General features: G+C 37.9%; 1 protein-coding gene across 2 annotated transcripts in view; it reads left to right on the top strand.

The window, feature by feature from the left end:
* PLCB1 (phospholipase C beta 1) overlaps nt 1-23,182 on the top strand; it is a 665,285-nt gene extending 642,103 nt beyond the window's left edge. The window contains exon 32 of one of the 2 annotated variants that reach the window (XM_037051663.1): nt 19,912-23,182. In XM_037051663.1, the coding sequence (XP_036907558.1) occupies nt 19,912-20,139 (228 nt within the window). In that variant the 3' untranslated portion in view covers nt 20,140-23,182. The remainder of the gene's footprint in view (nt 1-19,911) is intronic. The other variant, XM_037051665.1, reaches the window with a different exon arrangement.
* Nucleotides 23,183-23,924: the final 742 nt, after the last annotated feature.

Here is a 23,924-nt window from a genome sequence, read left to right as displayed (position 1 = left end):
AATCCAGTGCAATAATATATTTCTTCTTGTGGAATACATTTGGTCTTCTTTCGATGGGATAAACTGCTTTTGAATATGCTCACTATATCATACATTATTTATTCTTCTCACTGTTTAGCATAATTTTTCCTCGGTAGCCTTTCTTTCCCTTGAAGTGTTATGTAACAAAACACCAGAAGCAATTGGCACTTGAGTTTATTCCTCTATTCCACTCGCTCCTGGATGTACAGGGGAAAAAATGTGCACCATCACTATTCCATGCACCTTTCAGCCCCAGCCTGTCTTTTCTCCTGTATGTCAGTTTCTCTTCTCCATGAAAATAATTTCACAGCAGCGTAGATGTCCATTACATTATATACAACTACCAAGTTTAAAGTCTATCCGGTAGGAATCAAAATATATCCAAACTCAAATTTACTTGAATTGCTGCTTGAATTTAATGTAATGGCCTCTTCAAGGCCAGTTAGAGCTATGTAGATTCAGAAAGGAATGGATATTTTTTAACGTAAACATTAGCACTGGAAGATTTATGATAGATCTTCAACTCAAGTAGCTTATCAGCAAATCAAATAATATCAACATGCATTAGATAGTAGGGCACAGCAATCCAAAAACTACAAGGAACCCCCTGTAATTTTACATGTAATATGTGCCAGCTAATACACTTTAAGAGAATGTCTTAGATTGGTAAGTTTCCTGAGTGGGATGTTATACAGAACTATGAAAATTGTCCATGTTATAATGTTTTTATTATTGCTCAGTCACCGATTTCTGCTATATCAAAAGATATTTCCAACTTTTGCAGTTTTTTATCCAACTTAGCGTATGGTTAGACAAAATCATGCTGTTTTAAAAAACAATTCATAGTTCTTATGTTTTTCTCTTTTTAGTTATTTTGGAATACAGTTAGACGTGTGGCAGAAAGTAAGGGGGAAATGGCACAGATGGACCGTTGGTAAAGTTAAGGGGCAATTACTGGGACAGGTGTACAAAGGGACTGGAGTTTAATGATGCCCGGTACTTCTGGTCCTGGCTAATTGTTACTCTGTGATTCCAAGGAGAGGTGGTCACTCCCCCCTTTTTGTGACTATTGTGTGTTGCTTATAACTTTTTCATACTACTTATCTCAGCATATCACATTCTTGTTTTGTGCTTCACATTCTCCTACTGGTCTGGAATCCATGAAACCAGGGCGTTGTCTCCTTCACAGCTGTCTGTCCAACATTATTTATAATGCCAGGTACATAGAAGGGCATTCCATTAATTTTAAAGAAATGAATAAGTAGATCAGTGAATACATGAGGTATTAAAGGCAAAAAATCAAAAATAAAGTGAGTGAAGGTAGAGAACGAGCCATGAATCAGTGATGTTCACTGTCCAGTCCAGTACCACAAGTACTGGGACATGTCCCATGATAGAGGGTTAAGATGGCTCTCTGCCTAGCAAGGCCAGCTGAGAACCAGAGCAGGCTTGGCAGAACCTGGTAGACTTTTCTGCCGTCAGTAGCTCTTCCTAAGTCCATTTATTTTTGTGTAAGTAGGGATGCTTCTGATCCATCAAGTGAGCCTTTAATCCCCTAGATTATGTGACTGGAAGTAATCGCCCAAGTTTGGGAAGCAACCTCAGCATTATACAAGGGTTGGCAAAAGTAAGTTTACAGTTGTGAGTACACGAAATGTAGTTTATGCTTCTATTATTACTTGTTGATTGTTACATTATTATTTATTTGCATTACTACTATAAAACTACTCTTGCTCACCCTGAATGTGCTAGGATATGGTCAGCTGTTGGGCAGGTAGAAGCAGAAAAATTTAGCTGACGAGCTCTGCCTTATTATCAAAGCAAAAGAAATAGGAATGTTATTTTTTTTTAAGATTTTATTTATTTATTTACCTTTAGAGGGGAAGGAGAGAGAGAGAGAAATATCAATGTATGGTTGCCTTTTGTGCGTCCCCTGCTGGGAGTTGGCCTGCAGGGAACTGGCCTGCAACCCAGGCATGTGCCCTGACTGGGAATTGAACCGCGATCCTCTGGTTCGCAGGCCTGTGCTCAATCCACTGAGCTATGCCAGCCAGGGCCAGGAATGTTATCTTAAAACTGATTTGTAATAATAATTGAAGTCACCCATTCCTGTCCTTACAAGAGTAACTTCATTAGTGCCATACACTCTAGGTTCTATATGTACTTTAATTCAGTTACAACAATGGAAGAAAGATTTTTCTTCATTTCTGCATTTTCCTTGTAAAAGTGAAATAGATCAAGATTGATGTAAAGTAATAATGCCCCAGGGTTTCCTAATGCTAGCTTTTTTTCTGTTATAGCTGTAAAGTAGCTATAAAGTATTTAAGATGTATTGTCAAGATTATTCTTTGGTTGTACTTTATATCTAGAATAACCAAGTAAGCCCCAAGCAATGTTAAAAGGCCATCTTTACGGTATAAAAATTGGCTAATAAAGATGAATCATAAATAGGAGAAACATTCTCGATGCTGACACGTGTGTGAATTATTTAATGTAAACTTTATGTAATGTAAATTCTGCAACACAGATTATGTATATGAGAATGTATTGTAGACATAGTACTAACTGCTTGTAACAAGTAGCACCAAAATGTCATTGGCTTCATACAACAGAATTTTATTTATTCTTCATCTAACAGTCCAATGTGGATAATTTTGATTGGTGGACAGCATGCACCATGCATCCACATGGTGATTCAGAAAAACAAATTCTCTATATAATGGGCCTCTATCTTTTTCCAGAACCTTGCTGGAAAGGGGAAAGAGATGGTAGAGATGCCCCCCATGACTCTGAAAAGCCTTGCACTGACATTTCACTGGCAAAAAAGTGGTCAGATGGCTGCCCCTGGATGCAGTGAGAAGTAAAATATTGCCCGTGTCTGGGTGGCTGCCATCCAGGCACAGAAGGGAATGTAAATCTGGGAGATAACTAGTCATGTTCTGCAATGTAAGCCAAGATAATGGAATTTAAATCTGCTATACTCTAAATTACTCTAAACTGACTACCACTCATATAGGACCCCAAAGATAAAGGCAGTAAACACTGCTCCAAATCACCTCTGAAGACCTCTTGGGGAAAAAAAGAGATGGGGGGACTCTATCAGCAGAAGGCTCTGACCTGAGGATTTACGGAGGAACGCTGCAGAAAAAGCGCCTTGCGGTGAGGTTTATCAGATTTCCCATTCCAGACCCTGTGGGTGTAGCCTGCCCACATCCATGCACTTCGATAAATGGAATGAGAAAAGGGGTTGACTTCTGAATTATTTAACAAGTGCTTTCCCGAGGAAGTGCGTAGACGAGGGTGGAAAGCTTATCCCCGGTTTTCGTTAAGTGTCTTCTCCCTCCTAGTGATGATTCAGGACACCCGCACAATGCGATGGTGTCTCTGTGCAGCAAAGAGGATGGAGTCTATGCCCTGGGTGGGGAGGCCTTGGCAGACTTCGCTAGTTACCCATCAAGTCCAGAGGCAAGCATAAGGAACACATTACTCAGATACCCCAGGAGTTTTCATACGGACTGCCTGGTGTTTTTATTGTTAATGTCTAATGTCGATGTCATCATTGACAAACCAGATTTAACATGAAAATCCAAAGGGCTAGCTTCTTTTGAAAAATCAGAATATGTGGCAGGCACCCTTGGGCATGCATGTGGCAGCGATCTGGCTGGCGAAATCGGGTGGCTGCTCTCTCTGCGACAGAAAAATGCCCTCTGCCGTCAGCGCGGTCCCCACCTGGTCCAGTCATTCATTTCCCTTCTACCTGGCTCCGTTTCAGTTTGCTCTCTCCGAGAAACTGCATCCTAGTCTCCAACTTCACCCTGGGTAGAGAATTCTCACCTGACAACCAGACTTCTCAAAACCCCCTTTAGGCCGAGGGGACAAATGTCTCCTTGCCTCTCAGATCAAGTTGTAAACGGCCAACCTAAAACCACAGCTATTTAAGTTGAAGACTAAACATCCTATTTAGAAGGAGTGACTCTATAATTAGGAAATTCTCTCTCCCTAACCATCAAAATCAATTACCTTGATAAAATCCTAGCACAGTAACCACTCTTGAAATATACAATTATAAAAAGAAAAAGAAAAACCAAAACTAATTTTAGGTGATCAAGAGAAGGGCGTTCTCCTGGGACCTGGATGAGTTCATTCTAGGACATCTGACAGCCTGTCTCTTGCTTTTTTAAATGTGTCTTACGGGCTTTAAGTCAAGAAAGAGCAGTTTTTGCTACAGCTCAAGGTGGGTAATTACTAACACTTGGGAAGTTTTAAAGGGAGTCAGGACAAAGGTACATGCAGACGAGGAGACACTAACTTCAAAGGAGACCCAGGCAAGGGCAGGGCCTCCCTGGAATAAGTCTTCAAAGACCACTCCTTGACATGTCTTAGAGGATCCCAGCCAAGACCTCCCAAGAAGGAGTTCCCATTTATCTGCGATGGTGGCGGGCACCATCTGCACTGTAAACATTTCCTTCTAATGGGGTTCAGTATGGAAACTGAATTAATAATATTAGTCCAATTCTTCCCTGCTGGTAGGATTCCACTTGACTGAAGAGAAATACACACTTCGTCTGAAAATAATTAGCTTTTGAATGACCTTTTATTTCAATTGACTTGAGGCTTTTTATTGATCCACTTAGGGTTTCTGTGGCTGAGAGAACGGGATTCTTCTGGTGCTGTCTGTCTTAGCCTCTCCTCCGTGGACATTCATTGCCCTTTGCTGTCATGCGCTTGCTCCTTGCAGTGCTTCTAAAGCAGGAGCCGCAAACTGGTGGCTTGCAGACGAAGTTGAGCTTTTTATAGGACTCTTGGTACATGTTACCAGTTATGAATTTGAGTGTTTTAAATATGAAATACAATTTCAGTTGGCCACAGTTCTGGGTATTTCTTTATTGCCTTATACCAAACCTGGTTCACAGATTTATGTTGTTTCTTGGTCCCTATAGATATTTCCATTTAGAGATTCTGAATTAATGCACATGTATTAAATTCGTTAATACATGAAAAGTCCTAAAAGAACAGTACCTGCCATACCAAAAGCACTCAGTAAATTATCATTATTACCATAATTATATTACCATCATTATTTTTATGGTTTTATATTTCTCTGCAATTTTAGTAGCAATATTTATTAGATTGGTTCTAGCCCAAGAAATTTTTCTTCTCCTAGGATATGTTCCTTACTCCAATTTTTCATTTGCTTATCCTTTCTCGCAGTATCTGCCTCTTTACAGAAATAATCTGATTAAATTAGACTGCACTTAATGGCAAACAGGAAAACAGCCAGCTGGCCAAATAAGCAGATCCTAAACTGGAGAATTATGTAGGGGTAGTGAAAAGCCAGGGTCTTCCAAGCGTGACAGGTGCAAATACGAAGAGCCCAGTGAAGGCTGAGAAATGGACCACCTAACTGCAGCCTGGTGACCCTCCCCGTTAGTTAAAGGGCCTCTGTCAGTAGGCCCCTGTGCCGTGGCACCGCCCCCTTGTTACCATGCAAAAGCAACTTTGAAATCCTGGTCAGGCGAGAAAAATATGCTGGAGTTGTTTGTTAGTCTCCTCTCAACACACAGAAGAATACCGGGTCACTGAGTTCTTCACCAATCCTGCTTTTATAGAGTGAGCGTTTGGCCTGAAATGGTGAAAAGGCAGCCCTGGATTAGGAGGCAGAGTACAGTGGTCAGATCTGGATTCTGCTCTACGCCCCTTGAATGGAGGCTTTCCTTTCCATAGTTAAAGAATGATGGTTAATAATGCCCTGATGGATAATAATTCACTGAAGGTTATAAAACAAATGCCTATCTTCCTTAGCCCAGAGCATAGGTCTTCAAAATTTAGACTACCTTTTGGTGTTTCATATAAGAGGTAACTTTCATTTTCACTAGGTGTCTCTGAACTATGATTAATCATTTTGGTAAAATCAAAATTGTTTTCCTCATTCACAATCATTTTTAGTCTCAGATACGATAGGAACCCGCTGAGTCTAACACACTAAAAAGAGGAAACGTTTAGACCTTAATAGAAGACGCCTCTAAGGGAAGAGGACTTCAGTGCTCGCACAAGAATGCAGTCAAGCCCTGGGACACACACATTAGCTAGGATGAAGTGGTTTACAAAGTAGGGTAATCATCGTCTTACGTCTGTAGTGTAATTTGCTTTTAGTTGCGGAATGGTTATGTAGGTAAGGCATCAAGAGTCTGGCTCCTGGGGCATGGCAATTTATTTCCTGTCAAGGCCACAGAATTTTATGTATCCTTTTGAGAGAAATTATGGGCATCATGGGAGAAAAAGCAACAAGAACATAGCAAAACAAACACGAGCTTCATTGGCATACAATGTTTCTTTACTTTAACAATAAATAATAAAAATTTATTTCTTTAATAATAAATATTTCTTTACTTTAACAGTTTGCAGGGTTCAGCTGATGCAGCCTGAAGGTAGCTGATCTTAGCCAGGCTTGTTCATACGCCTGTGGCTAGTCTCAGGTCAAGTAGATCACTCTACAGATCTCAGCTGGACTTGCTGACACCTCTGGGTGCCAGCCAGCTGCTGGCTGACCTTGGATGATTGGGGCTGTGTAACTGGCACGATTAGGGTGACTCAGCTTTGTCCCATGTGCCTTGTCCTCTACCAATCTAGTCCATCCAGGCATGTTCCCATGACCATGGCAGAATAACAGGAGTGAAAGCTAAAATGTACAAGTGTTTTTTCTATGTGGGCCATGTGTGCTAACATCCTCTTGGCCAGAGAAAGTCACATGACCACCTCATATCCAAGAGGTAGAAAGACTCCCTCTTCAGTAAGAGGAACTTAAAGCCATAAGGCAAAGGCCATAGATACAGAGAGAGGGGCAGTATTGGGGCCACTAATTCAATCAATCTACTGCTGAGGAGAATCAACTAGGTTCTGGTCCTAGTTTGGCTACTAATGAGCTGCATCCTTGAGAAAGCCTCTTATTTTGGCCACAGATTTGTACTAAGTAAAAGGAAAAGGTTTGCCTATAAAATTTCTAAAATCTATTTCTAATACTACTAACTCTTAGAGGGGCTGACTGCATAATCGTCAATTCCCTTTCAAAGGTTTCTACAGTAATCTCTATGCACCTTTAAAATAATTACAAAAGAAATTTTGAAATACATTTTAAGAAACATAGCAGCTATAAATTATTGGTTAAGTAAGGAAATTGCAGCATTTCAAAAGAGGCATATTAGGGAAAGAACAGTGAAGAACGGATGGGGGCGGAGCTAGGAAAAAGTCACAGGAACTATGTTCTTTGTTGTATTAAGAGCTAATTTCCTCTATAGGTAGTTTCTTGGAGTATATGGATGTATAGAGGAGTTTACACATAAGAACTATGTCAAGAGCATTTGGTTTTTGACTCAAAATAAAATTTGAAAAGCACATCATTTGTCACTGTGGAAAGATTCTAAATTTCTCATTTTCCACAGCAGCAAACACAGAGCCTTGCTCCAATCAGGGTGTTCAAAGATATTTGTTGATAAGTACTTCAAAATCACCAACAATTCAGAATGTAGCTCAAAAAGAGAGATCTAGCCCTGCCTGGTGTGGTTCAGGGGGTTGGGCACCAATCTGCGAACCAGAAGGTCACTGTACAATTCCCAGTCAGGGAACATGCTTGAGCTACAGTCTAGGTCCCCAGTTGGGGGCATGCAAGAAGCAACACATCAATGTTTCTCTCACATATCCATGTTTCTCTCCCTTTCTTCCTCCCGACCTTCCCCTTCTCTAAAAATAAATAAAATCTTTTTTAAAAAGAGATCTAAAAAATACCATAACTGTGTTGTATTGACTGAATAATGACTCAAATGATGTAATTGGAATGAACAAAGCCCATTTAGTAGACAGGTTTCCAGATGTTTTAAGTTACAAATTCTCTTTTTCTTCCTCTCCCTTTAGAAATAAAGTTATACAAAATTAATTAATAAGCAAGCACAATATGCTAACTACTTAACATGCATGATCTCATTTAAACCTTTTAACAGCAACCTGTGGAAACTGGCATTATTACCCCCATTTTATGTATGAGATTGTGTGAATTCCGGGGGGTTGAATAAGCTGCCAAGGTCATATTTGGTAAAATGCAGCCTTTATAGAGAGATTCTTACTTATCCCAAATTGAATTATCCACTAGTTTAAATCTACAGCAACAGTTTATGATTGCATTCCTAGCCCTTTGCAACAGGTTGGTTGTTATTTGTTTAAAAAGTAAAAATTAAATTTACTATCCTTGTCAATTAGGAAAGTCTGCCTAACATATAGGCATGCACCATGCTCTAGCACTTGATTCAAAGCACCAGGGATTTGCATCCTTTGCAAATTAATTGTGTTTTTCTACATTGGCAGCCCCATCCAAATTATTTCTGTTTAGGTCTCAAGTGTTTTTTGTATTTTGCCCTAGAAATGTACTGATCACCATTTTATTCATTTTCTTTATATTTCAGTTGCCATTGGCAAACTTGAATTACGAGGTTGGACAAATGCTTCATTTTATTTCAGTGGTTTGTTAATTTTGAACTTTCAGTTCATGTTCAGTGGAAATTGTTTACCTATAGGGTTCACTCCTGCCTTGGGTTGCAGAGAATCCAAATAGTCTGAATTTGCTGTGCTTCTGCTGGGACTCCATGCATTTGAACAGTTGTTGAACAGTGTTTGCTTTGATTTATTGACCCTGGAAGCCCATTCTCAGGGCTTATGTGAATTTGGAAACCGTATTCATTCGTGGCGCCAGTTCAGGTTTCTGATCCCTTGTTGCCGACATTTTCCCTTCAATGGGCCCTACAAATCACTCACTGCCTTGCCTTGTTCCCGAGTTTATGGATTGAGATTTCCTAGTCCCAATCTCAAGTGTGGATAGCCCTGGCTTTCTGTGAGCACTTCCGATTCAGCGCTGCAACAACCGAACTCCTTACTTACGCCTTTTCCTCACCCTCTTCGAACATGAAAATCCAGCTCAACCGAGATGGAGAGTCTATTCTGCCCCCACTGGGCCTTTTGGTTTTGCACTCCTTCGTTATTCCTGTGACTTAGGGATTTCCTTTTCTCATATTAAAGCTCAGCTATACATTTTAATAAATGCACATGTGCCGTCTTAGAATTTCCTTGTGTTTGGAGTAGAAGTCGGAATTTCCCACTCAGCCATTTTGACTCAAACTCCCATTGCAATTTATTGTAAGGGAATTTGGAAGAAAACAAACAAAACCTGGAATAGATGGGATACATAATGTAGTCCCATTTTCCCGCATGCTATTTTTCAACACTCCTCTGGTAACCTGACCGATCTGACTCTGTAATTTTTATATGCCCCTGTTATTTCTCTTCTTGGTTGAACAAAACATTCATGAGATTATTATAAAAATAAGATGAGGCTTCGCAAGGTTGCTCAACCTGACTTTGAAACCACGCATTCTATATATGTACTTTTTTAATGCTCTTCTCATGATTATTAATAACCTCTTAACTAACTGATGATGTGAAGGTTAAAATACCATAGTACCTGCAGTAATTCTTCATAAATGTTTTGGGGGCACTCTAGCCCACATTCAGTGTTTTGCATTTTAAAAATATATATTAGATTTTGTTTTTATTTTAGAACACTATTTTCATGCTAAAAATAAAATAATCACATTACTATAAAAATGAGAAAAAATTAAAATACTCATAGTACCAATACAATTTATATTTTAGTATTTAGTATTTTCAAAGTAATTTTGTGTTCTTAGAATATATTCTCATAGTAAAATCACAGTACATATACAACAGTATGTAGACTTTCTTAATTAATCACAGCAATACAATTTTTTTCCTTGTTGTTGTAACCTTTTTTTTGGTTTACATTTAGTAACTGCATTATATTTCATTAAGTAGAAGCCTTATATTTTATTCTATTGAAACTAAGTTTTACTGATTTGGTGTCATTATTTTGCTTGTTTGTTAGTATTATTATTTTCCCTGATCTTTACCAGTAAATTTCAAAATGGGTTGAGCAAGATAATTATACTACCATTATTACCATCTTATTTCCCAAAGGCCAGAGATATTTTTAAAAGGGTTAAAAGACTGGGAGGAATTAAAATTTTAAAAACACAACAAGATGCTCCCAGAGAAAGAGAAAAATAAGTGAAATAATATAAAATGTTTAATGAGAAAACAAACGGAAACAAATGGCATTATGTGTATATTAAAGGTAACAGAACTATACAAATAATATAATTATTTCTAGTGGTTTTTAGCAGAGTAATATCATTGTGCATCCTTAGTGAGATATATTCTGTGAAAAATAATGTCAAAAAAGTCTTAAGTGTCACATGCTTATTGTATTGATAAGTTATAACATTGAAACTATGTTTGCATATTGCAATATAAAGCAAATAGGTAAATGTTAATATTATCAGAAACCAAAATATACAAAATTAATTAGAGAACAAAAAAGATATGCAAATGTAAAATTAGAGAAGTTGAGGAAAAATTCAATAGAATGACATTTAAATTTGTAGTATATTATGTCCTAATATTTTTCAAAATATGTCCTAACAATCCACTTGAGGTGGCCAGAATGCAAATATAGCCCCGTAGTAGTGAGCACTTCCCCCCCCGCCCAGAGCTTGGTTAATGAACGCCTTCTCCACTCCAGCCTCTTAGGAAAGGTAGCTGATTCCAGGTTTGAGGCAGGGAAACTGCAAGAGGGGTCCAAGTTATTTTGTTATACCTAGAAAATCAAGCAAGTGCTAAAAAGTAACAGAGCATGTCAAAGGGACCCAGAGCCTGCCTTGAAAGGGCTTCCACTGCCCACGCATGGGGCAATTTGACCTCAAAAAACAATAATGGCTGTAACTGAATTTTTAAGAGGACTAAATAAAAATAAAAATGTATTGTCCCTAGTGATTTTCAGAGAAAGAGGAGAAAAAAAAACTTCATATGCCATCTTTTGAAATAATCATTGCCCCAAGGCCTTACTTGGAAATTTCGTAATTAAAGGAAAAGAATTAAATGCTTAATCTGCTTTTCTAGGAGGATCTCTCGCTCATGTGCATGTGATAAGTGAAAACTCTTCCTTATAGAATAATGCTAATTAAATAAGAAAGAATTAGAACACTATCATTGACCATCAGTGAGATGGACAAGAATCATCACTTTCATGAAAAGATGCGAAGAAAAATTTACATGGGTCCAGAGTTTCATCCCACAGAATAATTGCCAATTGCAAAAGGAAAAACATTTGACAAAAATTGAGGTCTGGTTTTTACCATTTTTGCCAAGACATCAAACTTAGAATCTCTGGTAATGCAACACCTGACACTATACACCCACTGGTACATTGCAATATGAGGTAAAAATGAACACCTATTACCTATTCTTGCCCAACAAATGTTTAGAATCCATCTAACCAAGCATACTAGTTTAACTTCCAGTTGTAGGAGAGGCAGGGTTTCCAGTTCGAACTTAAATGTCTCCATAAGGAAATCATCAGACACATTCTGATCGTGGGCACTTTATGAGAAAATTGAACAAGACTCTTCAGAAAATCCAAGTCATAAAAGAATGGGAAGCAATAAATAATTCAAGTGAGAAAAAGGAGAAAGACACAACCACCAAATGCAATACATGAGCTTTGAATTGTGATAAAAAATCCTCTAGAAAATTTTATGGGCATTAATATTGGGGAAGTTTGAAGATTGGTGGATGTTAGATAACATTAAAAAATTAGTATTAATTTCCTTGAAGTGATTACAGTTGCCATTATATAGGGAAATGTCCTTATTTTGAGGAGATGTGTGGTGAAGTATCTATAGATGAAGGGTCATGATATATGGAATTTATTTTCAAACAAGTCAGCAAGAAAATATAGTGATAGACAATAATGTACGTGTGGCATGAGGTTAAAATTAATTAAGGTTGTTTTTGGAGTTTTGGTTGTTGTTGCTATTATTTTGTTTCTCTTTTGTTATTGGTTTGTGTTTTGTTTTGTTGTTTTTTTTTGTTTTGTTTTGTTTTGTTTTTTGCCTCTACAAAGAATGTTGCAATAAGTATGCTGGTTGTGCTTCCATCCTTGAATGTTGTTGGGAGTCCGGGCCAGATTCCCAAATGTAGAAGGCTGCGTCAAAGCCATGCAGATACATTTGCCTGCTTATAGACATTACCAGATTATTGTCAAATGGTTGACAAATATTAGTTTCCCACCAGATGATAATATTTGCATTTCTTCTTCTATGAATTTCTTAAGTTTTGCCTATGTTTCACCAAGAGAGTTATTTTCATTTCGATAAATATACCTTAAAAATTTTCCTTTATAGCTTACATTTTTTTCTTTCTTAAGAAGGTCTCTGTACCTCATGATTATACCTAGGTTTTCTCTTAAAATTTTTATTGCTTTGTGTTCTATGTTAAGGTCTTTAGTACACTTCATTGGGCAAAATGACTTGAGTAGAACCTGAGGTCAAATTGTGAACAGTCTTCCTGAGTATCTGCCTGTGTGTTCTCTGCAGCAATTTCTTTTTAGGTTTCAGCAGTTCTGTCTTTGTTATCCCACTGTAGCTTATTATCTTTGGTTTCAAATTGTTGCCTTAGAAAATTAGCTTTGATTACATGTCTTTTCAGTAACCTCTCTTATTTTATATTTATGCCACATTTACATTATAGTGAGGTCGTCTTTTATTTTCTAAGTAACTTCACTTTCACCTTAATTTTCACTTATATTTATACCTCTAAAAAACCTTCATTTAAATCAAACCCTGCTTTACTTCTTAAGGAGTTGAAAAATGTCAGAGGCAGAATAGTATCCCAAGTGCAAACATTTTTGACAATACAGTCAGGCGGGCCTGAACACATTTGAACTTGAGTGCATTGCCTTTCTCTCTTATCTAACACAATTTGCAGAAGCAATGAGTGGCAACATCTTTTGGAAATCAAATTAACTAAGACACTTTGAAATTGAGTCTGGCTAGTCAAATTGGGGGACCTGGCCTATAATAAAACAAACTCTAGCAATGCTCTTATTTACTCATATTTGAGTATAATATAAGAATCTACCTTAAAAATAGAGAATAAATTTGGCCATTCTCTCTTCTTTTTGTCCATTTTCTAAGTATATCTTTTAAACTTAAGATCAAGTAAGCTCATGTGTGCTAATTTAGGAAAGCTTCAAGTTATATTCCACAAAAGCAAGTTTTTAATGATCTACTTGTCCTATGGTGATTTTCCCCCAAGAATGTGTTTTAAGGGGGATAAATAATGAGGGGGAAATATAATAAAAATAAACTATTTTTAAAAAGTATATGTTTTGAGGCCATAGCAATGAAAAGATGGAGACAACTGGATTAAATTATGAGCACTTTGTGAAGCTGGACCACAAATCTTTGAATTTTGCCACTATATCAGTTAGTTATTGCCACAATACTGCTGCTTTTTTAACAACTACAAAACTCAATGACATAAAACAGTAAACATTTATTAAGCTCATTGACCAGGCAGTTCTTCCAGTCAGGGCCAGGCTCAGCTCACCTCAGTAGCCTTACTCAAGCCTGTGTTTAGGTAGTGGGTCAGCTAGGGGGTGATGTGACAGAGAGGTATAACTGGGTCGCGTGTCTCCAATTCCACCAGCCTAGCCTGAACTTCACATGATACCTGGGTAAGCTTCTAACAGGAAGAGCAGAAGCCCACAAGCCCTTTGAGGCCCGGGCTCACAACCACATACTGTCCCTCTGGCACATTCAATTGAGCAGAGCACATCAGAAGTCCACCCCAGACTCAAGGAGATGAACCACACATTCCATTCCTGATAGGAGGAACTGCAAAGGAGGGGTGAAGAATTGCTGTCATTTGTGCAATCTATCTACATTCCCACAGAGCCTGCAGCTTGGGTTGCATGTTGTAACTGTACAAAGTTGCACTTCTATACAAGTTCGAGTGCACGAACCAGGATGTGTCAATTCAATGAGATGGTCCTGATTTCCATCAGAGGAAGGATTAGGAAAAATCCCTGATGTCCAGTGGAAGACATCAGGGATTGCTCTTAATCCTTCCTCTGAAGTTCAGGATTGTGGGGAAGGAAATTAGGAGGAATCCAAACAGAAATCCCACAGTTGGACCCCATCTCTTGCGTCCTCTGATTAAGCCTGTTGATAGGGGACAAGTTAGACACTCTGCACAAGCCTAATAGAACTCAGGAGGGTGGAGTCAATTGATTGCCAAAATTGTTTCAAATCAGGAGAATTTACATGAAGATTTTAATCTCTGCCTTCTCTTGAAAAACAAGAATCTGTCAGACATCAGCAAGGGCCAAGTTTCAGGAACCTCATTAGAAAGAAAATGTCCTCCTCACCATCCTACTTTTCTGTACGTGGCCTGCTTCCCTTATTTTCATGACTTGCTTTTTCCCCTTCAATACCCGAGTTTGCAACACTTAAGCTGGAATAGCCCCTAGATTCCTGATAGCTGGGCTTTATGGGAACAGAGCCAGACTTTGCTCAGCACATTTTTTATGTTTTCTTACAATAAGTATATACTTCATTTATAACAAGAAAAAATAAGTAAAAAGGAAGAGCTCTAATTTGAAATTTAATAATAAATGCAATTTTATAATTAGCTCATTAATAAATGAATGACTTTTCTAAAAGAGTGAACTATATTGCCTTTAATATATTAAATTAATTTGATTTATTAAGATTGTTTAGAATACAATAAAATCTACTACTAACCCAAGATAAAAGAAAGAACCCACTAAAGCTATAATTTAGCCACAGCTATGTTAATTATTAAAATTATTTTTAATTATTAAAATGAAATTATTATTATTGTGATACTGTTATTTATAATAAGGAATATATACTTGCTCCTTATTATAGGAACTTCCTTTGGGAGTTCCTGGCACAGAGATCCCAAAACCCTTGGAACTTTATAAGTGATGATCAAGATCAAGGTGTCTTTTGTTATGTTAATGAGGTGACTTGTGGAAAGCACCTGGGAATGGGGGCTGGTTGCCACGTGATTAGAGGCTGGAACTTTAAGTTTCATAAGGACCCTCTGGGGGAGCAGAGGGCCTGGACGCTGTGTTCAAAAGCCAATGACTTATTGCACTGAGCATAATATACTTCAGGTTGATCTATGTTGTCACAAATGTTAAGATTTCATTCATTTTTATGGCCAAGTAATGTTCTATTGTGTATTTGTATCACCTCTTCTTTATCCAATTGTCCATTGAGGGGCACTTGGGTTACTTCCATGTCTTGGCTACTGTAAATAACACTGAAAGGAACACAGGGTTGCATATATCTTTTGGAATTGGTGTTTTGGATTTCTTCCCCTATACCCAGAAGTATAATTGCTGGTCATAAAGCAATTCAATTTTTAATTTTTTGAGGAACCTCCATACCGTCTTCCACAGCGGCTGCACCAGTTTGCAATCCAGCCAACAGTGCACTGGGGTTCCCTTCTCTCTCATCCTCTCCAACACTCATTATTTGTTGAATTATTGTTGGTAGTCATTCTGACAGGTGTGAGGTGATATCTCACTGTGGTGTTAACTGAATTAAATAAGTCAGACAGAGAAAAATAAATACCTTACTATTTAACTTTATATGTGGAAATAAAGAGCAAAATAAATGAACAAACAAGACAGAAACAAACTTATAGACACAGAGAACAAACTGAGGATTGCCAAATGGGAGGAGGATGGGAAGGATAGGTGAAAATGAGAAGGAATTAAGAAGTACCAAATTGGTCTTACAAATAGTCACAGGAATATAAAGTACAGCATAGAGACTATAGTCAATAATGTTTTAATAACTCTGTATGGGACCAAGTCGGTACAAGAATTATCAGAGGATCACTTTGTAAATCATATAATCATCTAAGCACTATGCTGTACACTTGGAACTAATATAAAATAATATTGAATTTCAACTGTAACTGAAAATAAAAATAAAATTCAGCAAATCAAAGAAAAAGAATTTAGACAGTGAGTTTGTGTTCTCAGTAATCAAAGCTTATTCCTGACTTCTCTAAAAAGGAAATAACCACAGTGCTTTTGTTGAATGTGACGTCACTGAGCTATAATCATTTCTAGCATAAACAGGTGCACAATGAAGCATTTTATAAAATACATTCAGTAGACTTGTAATTCATCAAGTACTTCAATACTTTGTTAGCATACTGTGATGCTTAATTTTACATGTCAGCCTGGCTAGGCCACAGTACCCAGATATTGAATCAAACATTTTTATAGATGTTTCTGCAAACATCTATCTTTGGATGATATTAATATTTATTTATTATTTATTCACTTTTTAAATTGCATTTATTGAGGCGACATTGGTTAATAAAATTATATAGGTTGTAGGTGTACAGTTTTATATTATCTGTATATTACATTTTGTGTTCACCACCCCAAGTCAAATCTCCTTCCATTACCATTTATCCTGCCTTATACCCGCTTGAAACACTTTACCCTTTTTACCCAGCCCCTCAGCCCCCCTCCCCTCTGAAAGCTGTCAGTCTGTCCTCTGTCTAATCAGTAACCTTTCAGTAAAGCAGATTACCCTCCATAATGTAGGTAAGGTTCATCCAATCAGTATATATGCATGCTATAGGTTCTGTTTTTCTAGGGAACCCTAACACAGATATTAAGAATATTTAGTTAGCCCTGGCCCATGTTGCTCAGTTAGTTGGGGTCTGTCCCATAAACTGAAAGGTTGTAGGTTCAATCTCAGTCAGGGCACATACTTGGGTTGCAGTTTCTGTCCCATGGTCAGGCACATATGTAAGGCAACTGATTGATGGCTGTTTCTCTCTCATATCCGTGTTTCTCTCCCTCTTTCTTTCCCTATCTCTAAAATCAATAAGCATGTCATCAGCTGAGGATTTTAAAAAATATATTTGGCACCATTCTTATTTCACTAAAATCGCATTCTCATTTTAAAAAAAAAGCCAATGGCTAATGACTTAATCAATAGTGCCCATGCAATGAGGCTTCCATAAAAACCTGAAAAGACGAGTTTGGAGAGTTTCTGGGTTAGTGAACAGGTGGAGACTGGGGAGAACAGCCCTCCTGGCAAGGTCAGGCAACTCCTCATCTTCCCTGTGTTTTGTCAGACACATCTCCTTCACCTGGCTGTTCCTGAGTTACATCCTTTTGTGATAAACCAGTAGTCTAGTAAATAAAATATTTCTCTGAGTTCTATGAATTGCTCTAGCAAATCAATGGAACTGGAAACTCTAGCCAGTTGGGTAGGGCGCAAGTAACAAACTGGTGTGTAAAGTGGGGTACAGGTGGGGAGCTGTCTTCTAGGACTGAAGCCTTAACCTGTGGGTTCTGATGGTCTCTCCAGGGAGATACTTCCTGGACACTCAGCTGGAGTCACAAAGAATTGCTTGGTGGTATGGAGGGGAAAAGCCACACACTGAAATTGGATGAAAAATCAAAATGATCAAAATTAGATTATTAAAAATTATTAGAAAATGTTAGTTTATTTATTTAAAATTTCTCACATTTCACGTTTTCTTTTTTTATATAGATTAAGGGGGAAAAAGAGCACTACCAAGCACCCTGGATTCCCATCCATCGATGACCTAAGAAAAATTGACTTCTAGGTCCGATAAAATATATCTATGGCTAAAAGTCCTCCAGGCTAGTCTAAATGAAAACAGCAATCTGCTGTTCCCTAAACTCAGGGATCCTTGCTTTTTTACCTTTCCTTGCATTTTTTGGAAATAAAACTTAAAAGTCACATGTTACTGAATTAAAATGGAGGCAAATTGACAATGAGGTCCAGATAGTAGTAAATTGGAAACTGTCAAACACCAGGCTGAGGTTTTACTAACACAAATGAGTGTGACAGCGTAAAAGCCCGACATCCTTCTAAATTGTGGGGGCACCTGGGAAAGAATTGGCCATCGTCTTCCTGTAGTGGAAGCTCCAGGGCTTCTCCTGGCCCTGACACTCAGAGTGGGGCTGTGTGCATAGTGCTTATCAGCACTGTGACTCTCAGGGCCCGGGAGACCCCAACCATAGCATGTTTCCTCCTTAGCTATTAGAATTCAGATCCTAGCACAACATAGTCATTAGCATCCTATATGTGTTACTTGGGAAGAATAGGTGGCTTTAAATATGCCAGTCAAGTCATTTTTATTGTCATTTTTAATGTGAAAAAAAGTTATTCAAATAGTTCCATAATCCATCATCTGAAAGTCTTGGGGCCAATACATAAATTTTCTGATTTTAGAAAGGTGATGTGATCCATATACCATAGGCATAATATCCCAGGGAAGGCTGGGTCATCCTCATAATCAAACAAATTACGCCTACAGTACCATGCATGGATATTCACACAAAGTAGGGTAAGCGTGAATTACAAATAGCCTTCTACCAGCTAATGCCAACGAGCCTGCCACAAATTTACAAGACTTCTACATTTCAGAACTTTGGGAATTTTAGAATTCCAGATAAAGGATTTCGGATCTATATTAAATAACTAAGCTCTGGCAAAATTTCTCTGGCATAAAAGCAACAGGGCAAAGCCATTGAACTAGAGGATGTTCTCAAGCCTCAGGCATCGTCCGTAATGGGGTGGAGAAAGGTAGTCAAGACACCAAGGGACAGACACCTGAGCACTGTCCTCACCCTAGAGGGCAGGGTCCAGCGGTGACAGCAAGCGCCAGAGACTGCACTGAAGCGGCAGATGAAGGACGCACAGCCAGACGAAGACGAAAAGTAAGACTGGGAATTTAGGAAGAAAATCAGAGTGTCCACCAGTGGACCAGCAGCACTGGCATCACCTGGGAGCCCCAAGAAATGCAAGATCTTGGGCCCATGCAGGGTCTCCTGAATCAGAATCACACAACAAGATCCCTTCGAGTTTGAGAATCAGGAAAATAAATTCTTTGAAGGTTTTGAGGACACATCTTAAGAATAGCTGCCTCAGTGCTCCTAAGAAGATAAAACACACTTGGTCTCACATGCTGTTTCTAAGTTTCTGCTCCCCCACTTACCGTTTAGTAAGCAAAGAGAATTTTATATAACGTTTTGGGTTTCAACTGGCCTCTGCTGTGCTGAGGGACACCCACCATGGCCCTGCCCCTCACCCCACTTCTCTGAAGATTCCAGCTTCTGCTTGTTTTATTAGGGCCAGCTTGTAAGACTGCATTTAAAGAAAGTGTTGTGTGACTCTGAAAATTCTCCAGAGCATTAAACAGATAGATAAAAGACAGTTTACACGGTAGCTAAAACAGTTTACAAGGCAAATAAAAATTAGAATGAAAATGGAACCAAAGTAAAGAGTAGATGAAAAGAAGTCAAAGTTAAAGTTGTTTACATGAATATGTTTGATGTGTAAAAATCCATCCAGTTCCTCCTGAGAAGCTTTATGCTGCCGCATCTCATAAAACCCACACCTTGACCCTCTGTCCCATTCCGGTCAGCTTCCCCACTCTTCCCAGCATGATTCGTGGCTGACCTTGGCACTCCCAGCTATCAGTAGCTTCCAACCCCTATATTTAAAAACTTCAGATCATTGCTTATTACTTCTTTTTAATAAGTAATACTTTTAAACTTTTTAATAAGTAATACTTTTAAACTTTCAAAAGACACTCGGTATTGTGTGTGTGTGTGTGTGTGTGTGTGTGTGTGTGTGTGTAGATATATTTATATTATTGCAGGTCTTTAGCCCTATTCTGCTACACATAACCTGAAGTTGGCTTTCAGCTATAGATGAATGACATATCCAGCTAACCTCTGTTTTACATCTTGTCTGTAGGTAACCAGTGGATGATATTAAAATTAATTTATTCCTCCCCTGTCTTTACACATATCTTTCAAGAAGTTCCTACATGGGTGGCTATGGAAACCTGAATGGTATACAATCATCTTTCCCTCTTGGTGTCTCCCAGCTGCAGGTGGAGCTGGAGCAAGAGTACCAAGACAAGTTCAAAAGACTGCCCCTGGAGATTTTGGAGTTCGTACAGGAAGCCATGAAAGGGAAGATCAGTGAGGACAGCAATCACAGTTCTGCCCCTTCCTCACTGGCCTCGGACCCTGGGAAACTGAACCACAGGCCCCCTTCCAGTGAGGAGCTGGGAGGAGACCACCCAGGAAAAGAGTTTGATACTCCTCTGTGATTATCCCTCCCTGGCCTTCAGAACATGCATGACCACTCAAGCTCCATTGGACTCTCTCATTACAAAGATCACTGCCCAGAGCATCTTCCTGAGAAACATCCCTTAGCCTAAAATCCATGTCAAAAGGAGAGTTCCAGAAGGATCCAGGCGGGCGTCCCCATGCCCAGGCTCCATGTGTGATGTGGCAACCACTGCAGGTCTCCTAGTGGAAGGTGCATGTATGTGGGGTTTGTGTTTTCTTTCTAATAGTAAATTCCAAGTAGGCAACTTCCAGGCTCCATGGACCATTTAATGAAGGACTGTGTCTTCTTTGAAGAAAATCAAGCTCATGTTTTTATTTGAAGCTCTGGTATAAAGTATTTTAAAAGTAATAGAAGTAGTTTGAGAAATGCATATCACTATTTAACACTATTGAACAAGCAACTTGGAACTTTTTTTTTCCTACCTGCCATCCAATTACCATATCTTCAAGTTAACATGCATTTTTTAATTGTTTTATCCTTTGCTTTGCAAGCACTGGTGGCTTGCAGTCTGCTAATTTATTTATCAAAGAGGCCTCAATGTATTTGTTGCTGACATGGCTTTATCAGATACCATAGTGATTCAAATAAGCTGGTTTTCTTTCCTCAAAAAAAAATCACTAGATTGTATTCTTGCCCAGTGAAGCTATTCCCAGACTTAGCAATATGGGGCTCATACATTTTGCTGCATGAGCAGGTTATCCACACGCTTCCAGGAAGTGGGCTATCCAAATTGGCTATTTGCACTCTAAGTCTGGGTATGCATTGGTTGCTGGCCTGAAATGAATAACTAACTATAAAGAATCTGTTCAGTTGAATAAAGATAGTTAAGTCAATGTATGTTGAGCGGAGATTCAATCAGACTAAACAGATTCTAGTGGTTCTTTTGCTGTCTGACATTTTTTATGGTTCATTTATTTTTAATAGAGAGATAAAAAGATTGAATATTTATCTAAAGTATACACAGACCCATATATAAATGATATATATTATTTCCATGTATATATGTACACACTAGCCATATAAATAAAGACACATATACCATATGAACACACATCATTTATTTACATGCTGATGTGTGTTTCTTAATTGGCAATGACCCAAAACTCTTCCACAAGACTTAAAACCAAATTTAGGAATAAAGAGATAGGGATGAAAATCGTCCGACATCTAGGTTTTGTGGATACATCATTTTGATATTCTAAGAAACAATTGATGGAGTCATTGATGCAAATTGAATTAAATTTAGAATTAGAATGTGAATTTAATATATATTTTGCAAGATCAATAACTGGATTTTAAGCTTGTTTCAATAATCAGAATATAGAAAAATGTATAGGACAGAAATATGGAAATGTATTAGTATCTTCCATAATTTTTAAGTCTGAGAGATTTCAATTTTATTCTAAATAAATATCTTTCATTATATATTTACTATGTACATTTAATTCATGTAATTGTGTGTTTTTGTTAAGTTCCTGTGTTAGATGGCATAAGAAAAACTATATAAAGGTAAAGATGACCAAAAGCATTATTGAGAGGTCTTAAATAAGAGAGAATAATTATATGGAGGAAAATATAGTTCAGAGAGTGACACAAAGAACATTAAAGTCCTGAAGCAAGATGCTCACAGCTTTAGTTGACCCTAAAACAAACCTGTCTGGTCGTAGCTTAGCAAAATGTTTTAAAACACAAAAAGCAGTTGTGTCCTAAAAATTCTTTCAAGAATTTAATATTTTTATGGAGATTATTTAACTTTAAGCAATAACTAGGGATCACAATTAAGTTTTAACCAAAATGAAGGCTTAGTTCAAACATTAGGAAAGAGTGTTTGATTGAAAAACACACCTAGCCAGAGACACAAGGGGGAAAATCCCATCCTCTTGGGAGATGATAATATTTTGATCTGAAAGATTGGGGGTATTGATTAAACACTTAATAAAACTTAACTTCTGCTGAAAGAGATATCTTTTGTAAGTCATTCTACTTTTGCACTTTGAAAGAAAGGCATTATGGAAGGAAGAGCGGTCAAAATTGAATGCTGCGTTTTTATAAACAAAATTACAGACTGTCTAAAATTGCAGAAGAGCGAACTAATAAAAGCATTCATAACCAAACACAATAGTGATTATTACAGAACATTGTATTACATTTAGTCCAGAGATAGACTAAGGTTGAATAATCTTGACTTACACAAAACTGTTTGGGTAGTTGCATTTCATTATCTTAGTGACTCTAGTCATTTTACAATATGTTTGTATTTGGCCATTCACTGTAATCACATTTTTATATCTGTACAATGACACTTTTTGCAGTTGTGGGGTAGTGTGTAACACTGTCCATCTTGCATCATTGAAACTACTACAGTGATACTATCATTTAATAATATTAATATTACTTGAAATAGACTAAGATAAGGAAAAGGGGTCTACATGATGTGCAGCTTTGTGCCTTTATGTATTTGCCTTGTTCTTTGTTGAATGTGTGAAATTCTGTACTGTGGTTTTTCCTAGAATAGAGAGTAAAGCTGTGTATTAAATTAGACTGTGCCCCTCTGATAACTTTACACTACTGAAAATAGCGTGGTTTTGGCCGTGTAAACCAATTTTCAAAGTTCTAATGACATGCCATGTGGATTGGTTTTTAACATTTCATTCTCACATTTCAATATTGCCAGTTAGTACTCCTGTGATAGCTAAGCCATCATTAAATAATTCTGAAAGAAAGGGTCATTGCTTGCATCACTTTGAATTTAATGTTGTGCTTGTGCACTGTATAAATATTGTTTGTGGTGGATTGGATATTGTGACCTTTGCCTCTTCAGAAGAAAAAAGAGATAGGACAAAGCATTTGAAGCTCTTAAAATGTACATATTTTGGTTCTTCTATCAAATTATTTAAAATGCATAATTCACATTTTTGTAATAATTCTATGCAATTTTGTGGCATGATGTTTCTTCCACTTGTAATTTTATGTGCTTTCATCACAAATCCAAAGGAAACAATAAAAATTTCTTAACACAACCCAGCTGTTATTTTTTGGTGTCGGGGCCAATCTTCTTCTGATGGGCAGGATGGTGGGAGCAGGCATAATGCCAGTCTTTAGGGATGTAATGCCCACCATGACCGAGCATGTGGGTACCACTGCAGAAACTCGAGATGCTTCTGTGCTTGTGACCAGAGGGTGCAGTTGTCATCACTCTGACATCCCACCACCCCTCTCTGGGAGTGGCATTGTACTTGCCCTTTATTTCCACTAGATCCTCCCTTTCTCCTTTCTTTCCTTTCTTTACCAAAGCTAAGGAAGGTAAAACAGTCAAAAGTTTTTTGACCCATAGCAGAAGCAACAAGAACTGATGGAGTACTTGAGTAAGTTTTCTTATAAAGCAGGTTAAAAAAGTCTGCAACACTGATTTTTAAAAAGAAATATCTATGTGAGTTATCAGAATGTGCTATAGGCCCCTCAAATTTAATGTATTAATTATCTATTGCTACATTACGCATTACTGAAAAACTTAGATGTTTAAAGCAATAAGAATGATCTCTTATCTCCCATGGTCTTTGTGGGTCAAGAATTCAGACAGGACAGAACAGAGATGGTATGTTTCTACTCCATGATATCTGGGGCCTTGGCTAGGAGATTGGAAGGCTGGGAACCAGAATCCTTTGAAGACTAGTTTATTCAAATATCTGGGTGTTTATGATAATGTCTGTCGGCTGAGAGGCTAGCTAGGGCTCTGGGCTGGAACTCCACATCATCCGCTGT

Source organism: Sturnira hondurensis, unplaced genomic scaffold (genome assembly GCF_014824575.4).
Source record: "Sturnira hondurensis isolate 20B ecotype Veracruz unplaced genomic scaffold, ASM1482457v3 Scaffold0007401, whole genome shotgun sequence".
Taxonomy (NCBI): Eukaryota; Metazoa; Chordata; class Mammalia; order Chiroptera; family Phyllostomidae; genus Sturnira; species Sturnira hondurensis.
This window is presented reverse-complemented; position numbering and strand designations above follow the sequence as displayed.